Source organism: Etheostoma cragini, chromosome 2 (genome assembly GCF_013103735.1).
Source record: "Etheostoma cragini isolate CJK2018 chromosome 2, CSU_Ecrag_1.0, whole genome shotgun sequence".
NCBI classification, from domain to species: domain Eukaryota; kingdom Metazoa; phylum Chordata; class Actinopteri; order Perciformes; family Percidae; genus Etheostoma; species Etheostoma cragini.
In genome coordinates, this window is record NC_048408.1 from 23,899,644 (window position 1) to 23,918,066 (window position 18,423).

At 44.4% G+C, this 18,423-nt stretch overlaps 1 protein-coding gene across 1 annotated transcript in view; it reads left to right on the plus strand.

Moving 5' to 3' along the window:
* The window catches only part of LOC117937418 (B-cell lymphoma/leukemia 11A-like), a 34,116-nt gene extending 15,876 nt beyond the window's left edge, over nucleotides 1–18,240 (plus strand). The window contains exon 3 of the mRNA XM_034861393.1: nucleotides 15,911–18,240. Coding sequence (XP_034717284.1) covers nucleotides 15,911–17,883 — 1,973 coding nt within the window. The 3' untranslated portion in view covers nucleotides 17,884–18,240. The remainder of the gene's footprint in view (nucleotides 1–15,910) is intronic.
* Nucleotides 18,241–18,423: the final 183 nt, after the last annotated feature.

Sequence of the window (18,423 nt, forward strand, 5' to 3'; positions counted from 1 at the left end):
CCCCCCCCCCAAGCACACGCACACCTCCAGCACTGGCCCTTCTCCTCTGTCATACCTGTCAGACTGGTTCTCTCTCTCTTTCATTAAAGCAAAAACCTTCTTCTTTTTTCTTGACCAGGTAGTATTTTGTTATCAGACAAGAAACCGGACTCCATTATAACAACCCTTTACCCCGTAGTTCAAAGTGCCAAGATAATCGTTCTCTATTTATACCTTTTTATTGTGGCAAGCCCTTCTCTGCCAGCGAGCGGTCTGGCAGGGAGTGCTTTCCATGCTGGATATGCCCTGTTCTCCCCAGGCTCTGGTACTGCTGTGGTCTGCCAAGTTGCAGGGCCAGATTGCCTGTAATAGGCCTGCCATTTCCCTCTCATCATCTGTCAGCACTCTGGATCCAACTGCAGGGTCCAAAGAGGACTACCACTCTCCAATTAAAAAGGTTAATTTCCCCTCGCCCATCTCTTTTGCCTCCCCGCCCCCCCTAACACACTCTACAGCTTGCTATGTCTTCATTAGCACTCATTTGTGCCTTTGCATTGTGCTTTTCCTTTGGATTTTTCTTTCTTTCTTCTGTTAGTTGTAAACACTGTTTCACATGGATCAGGATGAATGGCCATTAGCATAATTCTTTCTAAGCCAGCATGTTTATTAAATTGTTTTCAATAGTTGCAAAGTGCTCTTTTTTTACAGTCTTCTCCAAGCGATTCAAGTTAAAGTCAGCTCAGTATCTTTGCAAACTATTTCATTTCCCTTTGAGCGTTGAACACTTTAAACTGACCAGCCTCAGTAGAGCAGGCATGCGTAAAAAGAATATTTCAACATTTTGGAAAATGCTTGCTTTCTGAGAGTTTAATGACGAAGATCAAAACCACTCTAATGGCTTCGAATATGAAGTCACAGCCTTGCTTAGCTTAGCATTACAACTCAAAGTGGGGGAAACAGCTGGGATCCTGTCGTCAGTGTGAGGTTGCCAGGCTCCCTCTACACTAAGATAAGTTAAGCTAACCTGATGCTTGCTGTAGCTTCATATTGACTGTACAGACTGTACCGTCTTTTAATCAAGTCTTTTAATCAATCTCTTGGCAAGAAAGTGAAACATTTTATTTAAAAAAAATAACTATTTATTTCAAGTTAGTCACTCAATCTTAGTTCTAAGCCTCAGAATACTGCCTGTAGTCTAACCAGAGGATTAGTCCGAATAATATGTAGGGAAACTCAAAGCTCCCACCACCTCTCAAACACTTTTCTCTGTGCAAAGAACTCATCATGCTCAACAAGTAGCAAAAAATGTATCATCCATTACAATATTTCAAGGAATATATTTGAAGGATTTATGTGGTAGCCATACTTCAGTGTCATTATCCTCACACACTGGTGTCAGTCTCTTAAGCCTAAGCCAGACCTGCGTGGATGAGCAGTATGAATGTGAGACCTGTTCCCGTGGGATAAAGAGTCACAGACTCACTTTCCTCATATCTCATCTGCCCCATTTAGAACGAGAGAGCAGAGATCTGGTTCGGCCTGACACCTGCCCGTGCTTTGGCCTGTTCCTGGCTCCTCTGGGCTCCTTCTTCCCTACCCCATCCTCCTAGTTCTTATCAGAGAGGTCAAAGTAAAGGGGCCCCTTGTAGCTCCTCCTCTTCCTCTTCTTGCCTTAAGCTACAGCAGTGGCATCACATGTCAAAATAGCCCCTTTTCTTCCCATCCCCTTCTTCCCCTCAGTTTATCTGAATAAAATGTATGTGGACATACATGGACATGTGGTTATGTGAACTAAAGCCCAGGAAGGAAGCTGCCCCTAACCGCTGCCTGTACTGCTGCTTTCTGTCAGTTACCACTGCTGTCAAAGCTCTGCTGCAGGCTAACCCGTCCAGCGAAATGATGTGGGGCCATTTTTGTGATTACTTTTGGGTATTTGGGTCTTTAGGAGCAGGGTATTGAGTAGGCAGTTGAGATATAGCTTTTATCTTTAAAGGATAATGCCCGCCCATCCACTTTCTGGCTGATTTTGTTTGTGGCTTGTTTAATAATGGCTCATAGATTCTATTAGAGGTTAGGCTACTTGGGCGCCCGGTTAGTTCAGTTGGTAGAGCGGGCGGCCATTTATAGAGGTTTACTTTTTGATACAGTGGGCCCGGGTTTGACTCCGACCTGCGCTGTATGTCATTCCCCCTCTCTCTACCTTTTCATTTTTCAGCTGTCCTGTCATTAAAGGCCTAAAATGCCCAAAAAATAATCTTAAAACGATTTTGACTTTGGGCCACTTTACAGACATGTTTTTGGCAGAAGTCATTGGGCAAGCATTATTCCACAGTTTTTTTAACATCATTCAACAAGTTATTTTCTACAAGAAAATAAGCTAATGACTAAGAGTGTTGGAGTAAGGGATATTGATTGAATTAGGGTACATGGTAAAATAAAAAGAAATTGTGTTGGGTTGGATGTTTTAGATTCTATTTTATCATATACTGTTTGCATCAAAATCCATGTGTGAAAGACTGAGACAATTTAGCACAAAATATATTCTCAGTCATACCATTAGTTTAATAATGAACGGATCTGTTGTAGCAGCTGCTTCGTCATCTGGTTAAGTATAGCGGCATACTAAATGAAATTGGGGGTCACTCTTGGTAGTTTTAGCGATTAACATAAGCTAATGACTTGGAAGGGTGAACAGGAGGTGGAGATGAAGAGGGGAGAGAAAGAGGGAAGAAACGGGACGATGTCTGGCTTCCTCACCCGCCATTAAGGACCTGCCCCTGGACTGGGAGAGCGGGCCAGTTTCCCATGCACCGGGGCACAGGCAAGCCCTCTTTGGTTACACAAAATGTCTGCCTGTATGGCCACGGACAGAGATAGTATTAGCAGTATTTTGCCTCACTTATCTGAGAGCATGGTGCTTTTAGTCCCCCTTGTTTGAGTGGCTGACAGACACTTGAGTTTCTGCAGCAGATTAAATGAAATTTTAGCAGCTTTTTCTTGGGGCCAGGCCATAAAACCACACAAAGGAAGCAGCTGCCACTAATGTAATCTAGAATGGGGTGCTGCAGTATAAAGCTGTCCACCACCTCTTTTGTTTTTCCCTTCTTCTTCTCCTCTCCACAGCTTTTTACACTGTTCTTGACACCCTTCAACTACACCCCGTCCTCTTCAGATAATATCCTTGCTCTTTCACTGTCCTTAATTCCTCTTTTCATCAGCTACCCCTCTGTGTGCTGCAAAGGTGATGAAACCGGACGGGAGGAATAAAGGCCTTGTGTTTTAAGAGCAAACATATCTTTTTATGTCTTTATATATCTATACGGCTGTGTCAAAGGTACATGGGATAACCATTGGGTAGTCTGTAAAACATTTCTCCTCACGGGGTAGTCAAGAGGCCTGGACGTGTATGGAATGAACATATAGGATCTTTACAGGTTGACCTTGCACAAGTCGACAAAGTTCAGTTCTCGGAATGCAATACAAGCAGTCTGCCGGGGTCAACGCCCCCGAGCCCTCTGCACCGGTCAGAGGGTGTCAGCTCCTTCTCAGAGTGACAGGGTGGATCTTGAGAACCTGAGTTCATGTTGGCAAGGAGTGGAGTTACATTCATGTCAGAGACGTAATTGTGTAAGTGACATGGAGGAGAGAAAGAGAGGGAGAGAGAGAGAAAAAGAGAGAGAGAGAGAGAAAAAGAGAGAGAGAGGGAAGGAAGGAGACTAAGAGAGAGAGAGAGAGAAACTGCAGGAGGGAACAAGCATTCCCAATAATGAAAGTCGTTTGTTAATTACATTTTTTAATCACTTGGAGTTGACATTTGCATCAGCGCAGCAAAATATTTGCATGTTGGTGACGCTTACATTAAGGCTCCACTGTTGCCTTCTGTAAATTAAGTTTTATAGTCTGTTAGAGACGCAATGGCACAAACATCTGGCCCATAAATCTCAGGTGGTGCTGCAGAGCGCAGCCAGAGAAACTGGATCTACCCATCCGCTTATCAGCCATTAATCCAAATTTCAACACTGACTTATTTATATACGGTTGGTTAGCTGGTCAACTTTCCAGGAGTGTAGGCATCGCATTGGAAAGTGTTGCCGTACTATTCAATGCATATGGCAATAAACTACAGTACAGCTTAACACATTGCTTTAGCAAAAGTTCTGACTTCTTGATATGCTCTCGTTAGTGTAAATGTGTGTAGTTGCATCATGCCTGTGTATTGGCTGTGTGTAAGTGTGTCTTGTCACTGCGTGTTATGGAATGTCTGAGTTCATGGACCCTTTCTGTGCAGAAACAATGACTTGAAGGTGGACTCAGCCTGCCATTCAACAAGTCAGCCAGTCCTTACATATGTGTCCTGTCCTGCAGCTGTCTGTGAATAAATCCTTCTGTCATCAAACATGTGTTTTTCACGTACAGTATCCTGTTTATCAACTCTTCACGTTTAAATGCTAATTTTAACGTTTCTCTAAGAGATGTATGTCTAGAGGGAGTGAAAAATAATTTATTGTTTTTGCTGGTGGCTCAACTGTTGCTTTTGTACCTGTTACTGCCAGCCTTCTTCTCAGACTTAAGTCTTTATCTCTCTCTTTGCCTCTTTATCATCTTTGTCTGTCTTGTTTTTTTCCTTTGCTTTAAACAAGAGAATATGTTGTGATGCGGCAGCACACGTGTGTGTGCAACACACATGCATACTTGCACACTTACACAGCAACACCACACGTTTACTTAAACCTGATGACCCAATAGAAATAGCTCTTGCCCCCCTCTTTGCCACCCTCCTTTTTCTGCTCCTCTTCTCCGCTCTCCCTCCTTCCCTCCCCAGGGTAGGTCGCTATAGCCCCCCCTTATAAACATGGTGATCTATAGGAGCCCTAGACACAGACAGATTTTTGGCATGGTTGTGCAGGTAGCATTCCAGCACGGTTTGAGATCTTAGGGCCCTAGCCTCGTTAAAAGCCTGATTTATGCTCTACAGCTGGGCACAAAGGAACCTACAGGTTGGCTACCTTAATTAATATCACGCTAGCTACTGCTTAGGCCTATGCCTGGTACTGACACACCTCAAGGGAGAACAAGCGGAAGGGTCCACATGCTGTATTTTTAACAGGCAAGTGACAGTGTGGGCTGGCACAAGATTTAACTGAAAAGAGATGAGTTAAACATGAATTTAAATAATTTTTACAGTGCCACAAAATTAAATGTATCAGTGATATAAATGCACATTTTGCCTATTGTTGGAACCATAGGTGTGAACACAGAGGAATACAGCTCTAAGTGTTAACTTTCTGGGCCGCACTAGGTCCTATTGTCCACCATTTTACCCACCTCCCTTGCGTTGCTATGGCGGCTGATCAGAACACATGTCTTTAATTAGTAGGCAGGAATCTGGTGCAGAGAGGCTTGGAGATGAAGAATTGTGTAGAGCGTGTCCTGCCATTGCCAAGCAGATGGCCCATCCATCTTACAAACTGTTATTGATGGTAAACGTTACATTAGGTATTAACTGGCTGCATTCACCCCTTTGCTAACCTACAGTAAAAGCTGTACAGTACAGTATTTACTGTTGTGCAGTGTAATGTCCAATTTAACCATTTGTTTGGGGCATCTGTCTAAACCTGGTGTGGCCCAGGTTTGTATCACACATCTAGGGTAGTCATAGCAGTGAGAACTTCTAACATTGAGCAAAAGTGCACAGAAGGAATCGATTGTAGGTCACTTTGGCTATCTGACCATTTCCTCGCTCTGCCGCGTCTCTTCCTGCAACTGTCAGAATGTCTTTATGGGGCTGAATTAGGGCTGAACAGGAGGCCATTTTGCAAATTTAATCAGGATTTGGAACGGGTTGAGAAGTGGCCCAGCCATGTTTTCTCCTCGATGAATAAATAATGGAGAAGGGAATGTTGGGTTTGTTGGTTGGATGGATGGTGGTGGGCGCTTCGAGGTCTCACTGTTAGTGGCTGTGAGCTTATTACAGGATCAGGGAACCTCACGTCCTAGACCTCACTTGTTATGACAATGCAGGAAATTTAACTTGTGATACTGTACCAACATTTTAAAAAAACACACACTGAACTTGTGATACAATCAGTTTTTATCCAAAGTCCAGACTTTAGTTCTGCGGTCACCACATGTGCAAGCATAAAACTATCTTGTCTTCCCATTTCTCTGTTTCAAAGGAAATTGGATTTGTGAGCTGTATCTGACCCTGACATGCCCCTCTATCTAAAGAGTCCGGCTATTGATGCTCCCTTAACCACTTGACCACCGTGTGCACAGTCACACATAGCAGATGGGACGTGTGTTAAACCCTCAGCCTCCACAGCTCCGGGCCACGGGACGCTCCAACACACTGGCCCTCTTGTTTGAAAGTGCCATGTCCCTCCACAATGCCTTGAGGCTCGAATGCATAACGAACTGCTAAGGTTGGCCCAAGCTCACATGCCCTGGTCTTCTCACCCTGAGGTGGTAGGGCAGGGTAAAAAATAACTGCATGTTTAAAACAACCCTTGTTTACTGGTATTAAAATGATGGCCCATGCTTTAGAGCTTCTGAGGCTTCTGGGAGCCAGCTTAGAAACAAACAACTGCGGTCAACACAGGTAGTGACTTTGTGATTCCTTCCAGTTCCTTGCATTCTATTGAGCACCAAGTCATGAAAATGTTGTATTTTACTGGTGATGCAGGTGCCTTTGGAACCTCAAATCCAAACACAGAGACCCTCAATCTACTCCACCTTCTACCTTGTCCCACAAAGATTAAGTTAATGATGAGTATCTTTCCCTGTTTTTCCCCCCTCTTTTATCTTTGCCCGTTCTGGGTGTCTCACTTTCTCTGGAAATATTATTTACAGTGATGGAGCACCTCAGGCAAAGGTAGGAGGAGAGGGAATAAAAGACTTGTACACACTGGCCTGATTTTAAGATCTGCCCGGCACTAAATGAGTGGGTGGAGAAGATGAGAGGTGCATTGTGGCACAGGTGTTAAGGTATAGTGTGCTTTTCAGCTTTTGGAAAAGAAAGATTTAGAGAAACTATTTGTGTGTGTGTGTGTGTGTGTTTGTGTGTGTGTGTGTGTGTGTGTGTGAATCTGTGTGTGTGCGTTTGTGTGTGTGTGTGTGTGTTTGTGTGTGTGTTTGTGTGTGTGAGTATGTCTGAGGTAAAAGAAAAAGATGAGGGAGAAACTGTTTGAGTATGTGTATATGTGTACAGATAGACTCACTTTAACATCACAGTGCTGCCATCAGAGCATGTTAAGGAAATAGCGTGATGGAAGGAGGAGTAATAAGGGAGCATGCAGGCTGCTGAGGGACGGTGAGGAAGAGGGACTGACTCTATCCTCCAAACAGGCTGAAGTGTTTACTCAGTCCAGAGATACTCTCTGTGTGTGTGTGTGTGTTTTGTGTGTGTGTGTGTGTGTGTGTGTGTGTGTGTGCATGTGTGTGTGCATGTGTGTGTGTGTGTCTGGACTTCCGTGAGCTCTGGAGATACCCTGACTGCAGGTCTGGGCCTGTAAATCAGGCGAAGTCTCTAACCCTCACTGCCCACTCTTCTCTTTTAACTTTTCTCCACTTACTTGCGCTCAACTACTCTTTCACATATTTTTCATGGCAATGCATTTATGCTGTAGTTTCTACCTGCTTTCAAGTCATTTTCACATTTAGTGAGTCCACTTGTGGCATGGATATGGGGTTAAGCACAGAGTAGGTGGAAAAAATAACAGAAACACCAACATTATAAGGGCTAAATGTCCCAAATCAAATTAAGAACTCAGCAGATCTTCTTAAAGGAAAGTTCTTTGAGAAGATCTTCAGTTTTTAAATGAGTGCTTTAAATTCATGCAGATGTTGACCGACAGTTACTCAGAAGGAAAAGCTTCTTGTTCTTAATACGTTTAGAGGATGGGAAAATCTGCACACTTCATTCGCCCAAACATTCAATTGGATTTAGAATAAGGGACAGGGGTAGACGTTCCTACTGAAGTGTTTTTAAGAAAGATAGTTCAGTCATACTTCATCCAAGGGTGCGGCGACCTAACTTATTCTGTGAAAAACAGTATTTGGTATTCTCTAAATTGGATTGTACAGCATATGTTTTGCTACTTTACTGGTCATTGTGTTTTGGCCTGTTATACAGGTGTTAAAAAAATCATATGAAGCTGAAAGTAGGGGTGGGAATCACCAGGCACCTCTCAATACGATATCATAACAATACTTATGCCACAATACAATATAATTGCGATTTTAAACATATTGCAAAATTCTGCGATATATTTCAATTTATTTTCTTTTTTTCCTCTAATTTTTCTCAATTTCAAATGTCCCCAAAAGGAAACTTTGTCAACATCTGTTTTATCTAAAAAGATACATTGCTCTGTTTGTTCATATCACTTCAATTTTATTGCTGCAAAATGGGATTGTCAAGTAGACAAATGAACCAACATATACTGTATATAGGAAAAGATTGATACTTGGCGGCTGTCTATCGATACAATATTGCAACTGAATATATCAAGATACTATGCTGTATACATTTTTTCCCCCACCCCTAGCTGAAAGTCTGCGGATTTTCTTTCAATTTTCTTGACATTGCATTTTTAGTAACAATTCAGTTCTGTGGTCATTTGTGTAGTCTTAACTTTGTGGGATTCAATGATTGTCCTGTTAAGTGATTATGTGGGTGCAGTTTTCTGTTACATACAGTATGTTGTAGTTGTATGTCTTTTTTGCGACAATACTGACACATTGGCTTCTCATGACTACTATAAAAGGGGAATTATGTCGATTTCAACACGTAGCTCTGTTGTTTCATACCACTTCCATACCTCTGGTGGATTGTCAAACTCATATAATCCAATATTCAAAAATATACTTTTTTCACAAACTCTTGAACTCTTGAACTGCAGCTCTCCTGGCTCCATTGTGGTGTCAGGTTACAGCCAGGCAAATATTTTTCTTGTGGAAAAAATACGTTTTGGAATATTAGATTGTGTGAGATCGACAATCAACTAGTGGGGACTTCCAGAAAACAGGAAATAAACAGAGGTATAGTCCTTTCTCTCACACCGACTGAAGTCAGATTCGCTGTGTTCCCTTGGAAGGAATCACTGCACATTAATGACATTTTGAACATGTTTAGAGGCTAAAAACATGTTTAAAACTTGCCCTGTTTAATCCTGTTGGGTGCTAACTCTAGCAGGAGACTAACACGGTGTAGGCAGCACCGATTGTTTTTTCTTGCTACTGACAGCACTCCAAATTTCCTAACAAGAGAGCTACGTGTTGAAATCGACCGGAATTCTCCTTCAAAGTCACATGTTGCACAGAATATTCACCAGTAAAGCTGTTGAATATCACAATTGTATAGTAATGTGACTGCAATGTGTTCACTTTAAGTCTTCAAAGTCCTTTTCCATGCAATGTTTGTGCTGTTATGTTCAGCTCTCTGATGTCTGTGAAGACTGAAGAGGCAAAACAGTGGAGGTCAGATAGACGGCCCTGTATGCTCCGGTGAAGCCGAATCGTGTCCTGGCAAATGGTATGCAGGCTCATAACGTGCTCCACTCGTTCAATAGCCAAAGACGAAACAGTTTTGACAGTGTCGAATGCCCTGCCCTGGGGGCCTTATCATCCTCCGCTGCTTGCCTGCCTCCCTGCCCTGTTTCTCCTCTCCCGATGCTATCTGACTGGAGATTTATGCAGAAATGTGCAGCTAGTCAACCTCCCTGTCCCCCTCCATCCTTTCTGCAGGGACGCTAGCATGTCATAAGCTGAGCTATGCAGAGATAGTGAAGCTCAGGCTGCTGGCCTCATGTCTTACGGACGCTTTCTTGTCTGTGCACTTCAATTAGGAACGCTGCATGTCAGAAAAGACAGCAGATGCTCTCATCTGAATGTTGCAGCCTGTATTTGAAAGTAAAGAAGAAAGTAAAGTATGTTTTATTGTATTATATTGCTCATATGTTACTCTATCATCCTCTCCTTAAGTTGTAGTTTATTGAGACATATCTTTTCTTTGACAGAACACTTTTCACATTTCCCCTCTGAAGTGTTCAGACACTCCTCCCATCTGGGAAATTGCCCGAGTCCAAAAATACTCCTGCTTGATTAAGTCTTCTTATGTACCTGGATATGTGTGCTTAAACTGACACTTGGCAATTTGCAGTTTCTTTGATTCCACTCCTTTATTTAATACCTACTCCGTTGAGCGTTGGCTTTTGTTGACGGCGGTTTGATCCTGTGAAGTGGATCCCAACTCAATAAATAATCTCTGCGGATACTTACATAAGCGATGGTCCATTTAATTAGACTGGTTAAGCTTAGAAGCCCAGAGGTATTTTCACTGTACCATTAGAGCTAGGATGAGAAACAACAGCGTGCGGCCTCCCACCGTCGCTGTTAAGCAGGGAGCAAATAATGATCTGCATCAGAGACACGACTGGCCCAGGCTATTATAATGTCTGCCGGACCGAGCCGCACCCAAGCACGAAGCTGTCCAGCAGGGCTTAGTCGGAAAGGATGGATAGATGGAGGAATAGAGAGACGGACAGATGGATGGATGGGTGGGTGGATGGTCAGTTCAAATGCAGTTCAACCGAGAAAAGATTAAAGGGAGTAGAGCTACGCAGGGAAACAGACAGCGTAGGGCAATGCTAATTTTGAAATGATTGTAGCAAGTGTATTACATACTAATGTCCACACACACACACACACACACGCAGAGAGACACAAACAAATGCATGCATACACAGGACACAATGGACACAGTTATGTGGTAATACCTGGGTAATACTCACCAACAAAGATCATGCATGCTCATTAAAGACTCACACATGCAAAAACACTATGCATATAAAGAAAACATTGATTTCCCCAACAAACACACACACACACACACACACGCGCGCACACACACACACACACACACACACACACACACACATTTGTCCATTGTGTATGGTGCATGCATTCATTGGCCCCTGTGTGGGTGCCATCTGTCCATAATGGTTTCTTAGTGGCTCAGCAAGACGCCTCAGTTCCACTGTTGCTCTTATCACCTTTCAGGAGAAGGGGAAAGGAAAGGTAAGAAGTGTGAAAGTCTGATTGGAGACAAAGCCACAGCCAGCAGATTACTTTATATTGGGCACAGGCCCTCAAAGACCACCATGCATCTTTATCTGGAGATCTGCCTCTCCCCTTTGCTTGTTCATGCCAGCGAGGCTTTTCTTATCCCAATCTACCTCTCTTTCCCTTCTCTTTTAGTTCTCCATCCTTTCTTTTTCTTCCTGCCTCTTTCTACATCACTTTCTTTTTTAACTTCTTTCTGTGTGCAATGTGTGTAGTGTCAGCCCCCCCCAATTGTGTAATGTGTCACTCCAACACCAGCCAGAGTTGCAGGCCCCAGGTCCAGATCAGACTTGTAAAAAGGCTCGGTTTTAAGCCTCTTCTATTCCCTGGTTGGCTTTCTGTTTAGTAAACCGTATTTCCTGCATCCGGCTTTGTCTCAGGAACAAGTGTTGGTCAAACAAGCCTTTTGTCTTTGTCCAGTGGCTGAGCGCACCACAACGAGACTGACCCGGGACAAAGAAGTGAGTGTATGAGCCCTGGTGAGTGTGTGTGTGTGTGTGTGTGTGTGTGTGTGTGTGACTGTGGCAGGGAAACAGAAAGAGAGAGTTAGAAAAGTAAGGAGGCAGATCAAGGCCAAGCAAAGCTGCTCTCTGTCAGGTATTTTACAAATACAAAAGGATGCTGAAACTGATAAAAACATATTTGGGTGATAACATGATTGAGACACCAATAAATCCAATGAAATCAAATGCACTCCAAAGCCCCTGAAGAACGATTTTAGTTCACTTGTGTAATGATTCTTTGCCACGCAGACCTTCAAGTCTGGGGAAAGTCATGTACCACAGACTGAATTAAGAAAATACAGTACATTGAAGAAGAGCTCTAATGGGCGCCTTGGAACCTCCACTAATTCTCCACTTTCTCCAACCTTTCCTCCCCTGCTTCCCCCTTCACCCCTGTCCAATCCCTGACTGTGAATACCCTAATGACATAAACAGAGTAGTAATCACATTAACGCCAGTTACGGATGAAGCACTCTTAGGAGGCACCGCATTGACAACCCTCCGTCTTTTCAAGGCACTCACTCCAACACCTATAAACACTTATGAATATTGGCAAAGACCCGCAATTAGCATAATCACTTTTCAGGTGTGTGTTAGTGCTCCTGAGCCCCAGGCGACTATTATCTTCGGGAAATGGCGGGGACATGCTGTGTCCCCCATGTCTCCCGTCTCTGTGTCTTCCCCTTCCTCCTCCTTTTGGATGGCTTGCAAGCTAATCCTGTTAGCTTGTTCCTCCATTAGCTAAATGACCAATATCAGTGAGAGCTGCATGGTCAAACCAGGACGGCTAGACCCTACTATCACGCTTGGCCAAGGACAAAAGATCAAATAAAATTGAGGACAATCCAAAGTCTGCTAGCTTTTAGACATGTGACTGGAAAGTTTGAGCTAGTTGGGACAGTAGAAAGATGGTAGGTTTGATTGAGAGAATTTTGGAGGAAGAAACAGTTGATGACTGTTTCTTAGCGCATTGTTTAACTGCCAACACTGCGTTAAGGTCATGGTTGTCTTGGCTTCTGTTGGTTTGATTGTTTGTGTTTGTGGATGTTTTGGCTGAGGGGATAAATGTGGTATGGTTCCTCCGTGTGTGTGGTGATTGAGAGATTGCGTGTGAGACTGGGTTTGGGGGTTGGGTCAACTAACAATAGAGCAATCTGCATGAGCAAAGTATACATGATGCCTCAGCCTCCTAGACTGCTTGTGTGTGTATTGCTTTGTCTGGTCAACCCTGCTGTCTGGGACGGCAGTGTGAATATGGTGTCAGCAGCTATACAAGCGACCACATCTGCTGTTTAAGGTGCCATCATTTCTACCTTCGCGTCAGTCGTCCTTGTGCTTTTTGCTTGAGCCCTGGATCATATTCTCTTCCTGATAGCAGTGCACTGTGTCCGTTAGACACCATAATAGCCTCCCCCTGCTTTGTGTTGCAATGTGCAAAAATGGCTTTAAAGGAGTTGTTAACCCCCCCATTCTCTTTCTTTGACAGTTCTGCGTCCCTCCTCTGCGCTCTGCCTCTATAGTACTTTATATTTCTCTTTTTTGTGATTATCGTGCTTCCACTTTTTTTTTGCTCCTGATCCTCCTGCCCTCTCTCACTTCTCCTATATGCTTTCTGTCATCTCTCCCCTAAAGTCCCTTCTTTCAGCCACTGCCATGAAATGGCAGCTAAGGGGTTGTCAGTGTGGCTTCTCCTCTCTGCTGATCCTATTTCAAAGGGACCTGGAGATCCAGCATTAGCCCGAGCTCTCCTGCTCCCCAGCCCTAACTCCCCACAGACTTAGAAAGAGAGAACCAGACTGAGAGAGTGAGAGGGAGCTCTTCTTTATTCCATTAGAGAACAGACTCGTTTATAAGATCATCCTTCCTCCTTTGCACAGTTCTCTGCACTTTTTACTAGTAACCCCATCCCCCCTTTTAAGAACGACAAATGCCTGAATGTTTGAATAACTGTCCTTCCTTACTTTAAGGGCAGCTAGCTATCAAGGACAATTGTGGGCTTTTTTAGATTTCCTCTCTGCCGTTGTTGTGAATCTGCTTTGGTCTGTCTTGTCAATGCCCATCAATGTGTCCACTGCTTGGATAGGAATAACAATTATTGTCGCTGCCTGTAGCATGAGCACATTGTCAAATGTCCATAGATGGGCTTGTGATTGCATAGCACAAGACATGCTGTTTTTGATACATGAAAAATGAATTGACAACCGGCTTTGAAGTGCTGTGTTGTGGCTCTTGTGTCCTTCAGAAATGTGGTGGGTTGTCATTAAGGAATGTCCCCTTCACGCCACACTTCTCCCTTCTTTCTCCCCTGCGTCCTTCCTTCACTTCCACAAAATCCTCAGTGCTTTATTTCCTCTGACGGAGAAGAAGAAGACGACACTCTAGCCAACCCCCCATGTCCCTCTCTCGTCCTTCACAATAACAGAAAAAAACATATATTTTCCTCCTCATGCATATGCACTCTCTGCTCACACATTAAGACAGGGTTCAGGAAGTGTGTGTATAGGCTGCAAATCCAAGCAAAGTGAACAGGAGAGGCCAGGTTATTGCAAGCGTTTTACGAGTGATATGGGGTTTATATTTAAAGCCATAAAAACACACACATAATCAGGAAACATACATATAGCCAAAGCCAATATAATGGGCACATTTTATTTGTGCTTATGAGAGAGGGAGCTAAAACGTGTATGGGAAAATGGCTTTTTTATGATGGAAAAATTCCATAGTGGGTCAAAGCCCCTTGCAGGTGGCAGCAATTAACTGTAATTTTTGCAGATTGTAATGATCCATAATTTACCAGCATACCCCCCTTCCAACTCTTTTCAGTCAAGAGAAAAAGGTTTGCGTGGAGGTTTGATTGGGTGCACATTTTATGCTGTGTTCTGGTCTTTAAGTGAGATTGTTTGGCGGGCGCCATGGTGGCCTTGGACAAATGAGATAGAAAGGAGAGCCACAAAACACCAATCTATTCCATCTATTGCTCATCCACAACATCCCTCTTTTCGCTCAGCGGTCGACTTCTCTTTCTGCCCGTTCTTCACCCTTCTGTCTCTTCGCAGGCTTAAAACATGCAAGACTGTCCATCCACCATCTTAGGGATCATTCGTAGTCGCAATCACACACACACACACACACACACACACACACACACACACACACACACACACACACACATGCATGGCCTATCTTCATCACTCCCACTCCCTTGTTCTCCCTTTCTAGCACAGTATGGCCATGGCTTTGGGTTCAGTGTCTGCAAATGACTTCAGAAAAATGCCCTCCAGTGAAAAAAATAAAATGAGAAGAAAGGATAAGAAAGCAAAAAGATGTAAGAAGGAGCACATTTGCAAGTGGCGGATGCTTCTTATTTTGCATATCTCTCGCTTCTGCTTTCCCCTTCTTCTCCTTTTCTATTCACCTGAGAGGATTTAAATAAATCCATAAAGCATGAAATATCAGAAATAGAAAAGTAATGCATGAAATGCATTTGTATAGGAGCCTCCCCACCCACACACAAACACTCATACACAAATTCCCCCTTTTCTTCTTTTCCCCGTGAATGTGTTTTTGTGATAAACGCTAGTACAATTTATTAACATGTGACCTCTTATTTGTATTCAGCATTAATATGCAGCATCAGATACATGTCCCACTTTAGCCTTGCTAATTCTGTAAACATGGCATCGGAGGGGAGATGAGTGTGTTTAACGAGATTAGGCGTGCATTGTCAGGAAAATCTCCGGTCAGTGTGCAAGTGCTATTGAAAGTCAATTATTTTTTAAAATATTCCTATGCCTTCTCAACTGTGTAAATTGTGTATTTGCTGCCCGGAATACCTCTTTTTTATTGTTTTATTCATTCTATTTTCAACAAGTGTACACGCACTGGAAGTGAATGCTGGTATAAAAAATATATTATATATAAAATGCCCATTTAATCTCGGGATCTCAGATTATTTTTAAAAGAAAATTGTGCAGTGTTTTACAATTCAGTTTTGCCTAATGCTTAAAAAAGCAAAAAAGGCAGATATATTTCTGTTTCGACAAAATTAAATTTATCCAGTTTTCTTGGAGTGGGTTTGAAAGTGAACGCTTAATTCAGCTGCACTCTCTCAGTTTTTGATGATCATATTGGATATTTTGTCACTTATTTAAATCCTCGCTTTCATCATTAAAGTGTCCAACATGATTTTTTAAAAATGTTTCTACAATTATGCTGTTATATCAGTTAGTTGTTCACCAGTAACAAATTTTTCATATTAATGGGTAAAATTATAACAATGTTCTCTCTTTCTGTCTCTTTTTTGTCAGATAAAGATGAGCCCAGCAGTTACACCTGCACCACCTGTAAGCAGCCCTTCAACAGTGCCTGGTTTCTGCTCCAGCATGCACAGAACACCCACGGCTTCCGCATCTATCTGGAGAGCGAACCTGGCAGCCCCCTCACCCCCCGAGTGGCTGCGGCTCCCGGGATGGGGGGGGACTGTGCTTCTTCCCAGCCTCCTATCCATGCCGTCCACTTGGCTGATGGCAGTCCTTACAGCCTCCTGAGGATGCCGGGCTCCGGGTCTGGCCGGGATTCAGCGTCTACACCTCGTGAGAGCCGTTACCTCCGTACTCCACCGCTGTTCAGCCCACCACCACGCCACCACCTGAGCCCTGATGACCTGGCACTGGCAACCCACCATCCCAGCGCCTTTGACAGGGTGATGAGGCTCAACTCAGTGCCACTAGAAGCCCCTCCAATGGACTTCTCTAGACGTCTACGCGAGCTGGCTGGAAATGCCACTGGGTCCTCCCCACCTCTCTCCCCTAACAGGCCCAGCCCTATGCAACGGCTGCTGCAGCCATTTCAGCCAGGTTCAAAGCCTCCTTTTTCAGCTACGCCACCCCTCTCCACCTCTCAGTCCCCTTCTGGTTTACGCACCACCCCCAATCCTGCATCCAATGCGGCCCAACCGGGCACACCTCTCAAGGCAAAGTCTTGTGAATTCTGCGGGAAGACTTTCAAGTTCCAGAGCAACTTAATCGTTCACCGACGTAGCCACACAGGGGAAAAGCCATTCAAGTGTCACCTCTGCAACCATGCCTGCACCCAGGCTAGCAAACTGAAACGACACATGAAGACGCACTGTCAAAGCAAGTCTTTGGTGCTTAATGCCAAGTCAGATGACGGCCTCTCGACTGCAAGCTCCCCCGAACCTGGTACCAGTGATCTGATGGGCAGTGCCACAGATGCTCTCAAGTCAGTGGTTGCCAAGTTCAAGAGCGAGAACAATGGCCTGATGACTGAAAATGGAGAAGAAGAGGAAGAGGAGGAGGAGGAGGAAGAAGAAGAAGAAGAGGAGGAAGAAGAAGAGGAAGAAGAAGAGGAAGAGGAGGAGGAGGAGGAAATTGAGACTAAGCCAGAAGTCGAAGAAGAAGAGGGTAAGAATGACTATCGTTTCAGCCTGCGGTTAGAAGGGGCCCGCTACCACAAAAACAGTGACGCCCTGCACCCACACCGCCGGAGCTTGTCCCGGGAGCCTTGTGACGAAGACTCGGCCCTGATGTCAGACCAAGCAGATGATGGAACCACCACTACCATCAATGGCCTGGGACCTCTATCCACTGACAGGCTGTCCAAGAAGCTGCTGAGTGGAAGGGTCAGCCCTGGTTCCCTCAGTCCCCTGTCCAAACGCATCAAGGTGGAGAAAGACCTTGACCCCCCCACGCCCACTATCCCGAACACGGAGAACGTCTACTCCCAGTGGCTAGCTGGCTACGCTGCCTCCCGTCAACTTAAGGACCCCTTCATCAACTTTACAGGTGGGGACTCTAGACAATCGCCCTTCGCCTCATCATCTGAGCACTCGTCAGAAAACGGCAGCTTGCGCTTCTCCACTCCGCCTGGCGAACTGGACGGGGAACGGGCCACTTCAGGACGCAGCGGCACCGGCAGCGGGGCCAGTACTCCCCACGGGAATGGCAGGCCGAGCTCCAAGGACGGCCGACGCAGTGACACCTGCGAGTATTGTGGCAAGGTGTTCAAGAACTGCAGCAACTTGACAGTGCACCGACGCAGTCACACTGGAGAGCGGCCCTACAAGTGTGAACTGTGCAGCTATGCGTGCGCCCAGAGCTCAAAGCTCACCCGTCACATGAAGACCCACGGACAGATGGGCAAGGACGTGTACAAATGTGAAATCTGCCACATGCCTTTTAGTGTATACAGCACTCTGGAGAAACACATGAAGAAGTGGCACAGCGACCGCCCTCTGGCTAATGACATTAAGACTGAGTAGGCAAAGAGCAGCATGCTGGCAGCTCTCTCTCAGCTCCCCGGGCTGAAAGGCAACCCTGGCTAACTAGCCAATAAGTGAGGGGAAAGGACAACAGGGTTAGACACCAGTACACGGTACAGCCCTGTTATCATCCCTGACTGGAAAAAGCTGAATGCATGATCCATCATTGGGGCAATACTATTGCATCAAACGCAAAACTTTTTGAGCCTTTCTATTGTGCAATAATTTACACGTTTTGTATTTTTTGTAACTGGACAGCATGCTCTGTGTGTTTTGGCTACTTAGAGAGAAACATTTCCTTGGCTGGTGGGTTTGGTTGTACATGTATTGCTGTTGATACTCTCGATTTCTTCAACAAAAAAACGTAGTTATGAGAACCCATGCTGCATACAGTACATACTGTTTTACATATCATGTACAGTTTTGTGTTCAAACATAGTGAACAGTGTCATATTATCAAAACATCAAGCAGGGTCACACTTAAAACTGATCTTTGTGAAAGATTTTCCATGCAAGATTGACATAAGAGATATACTATAT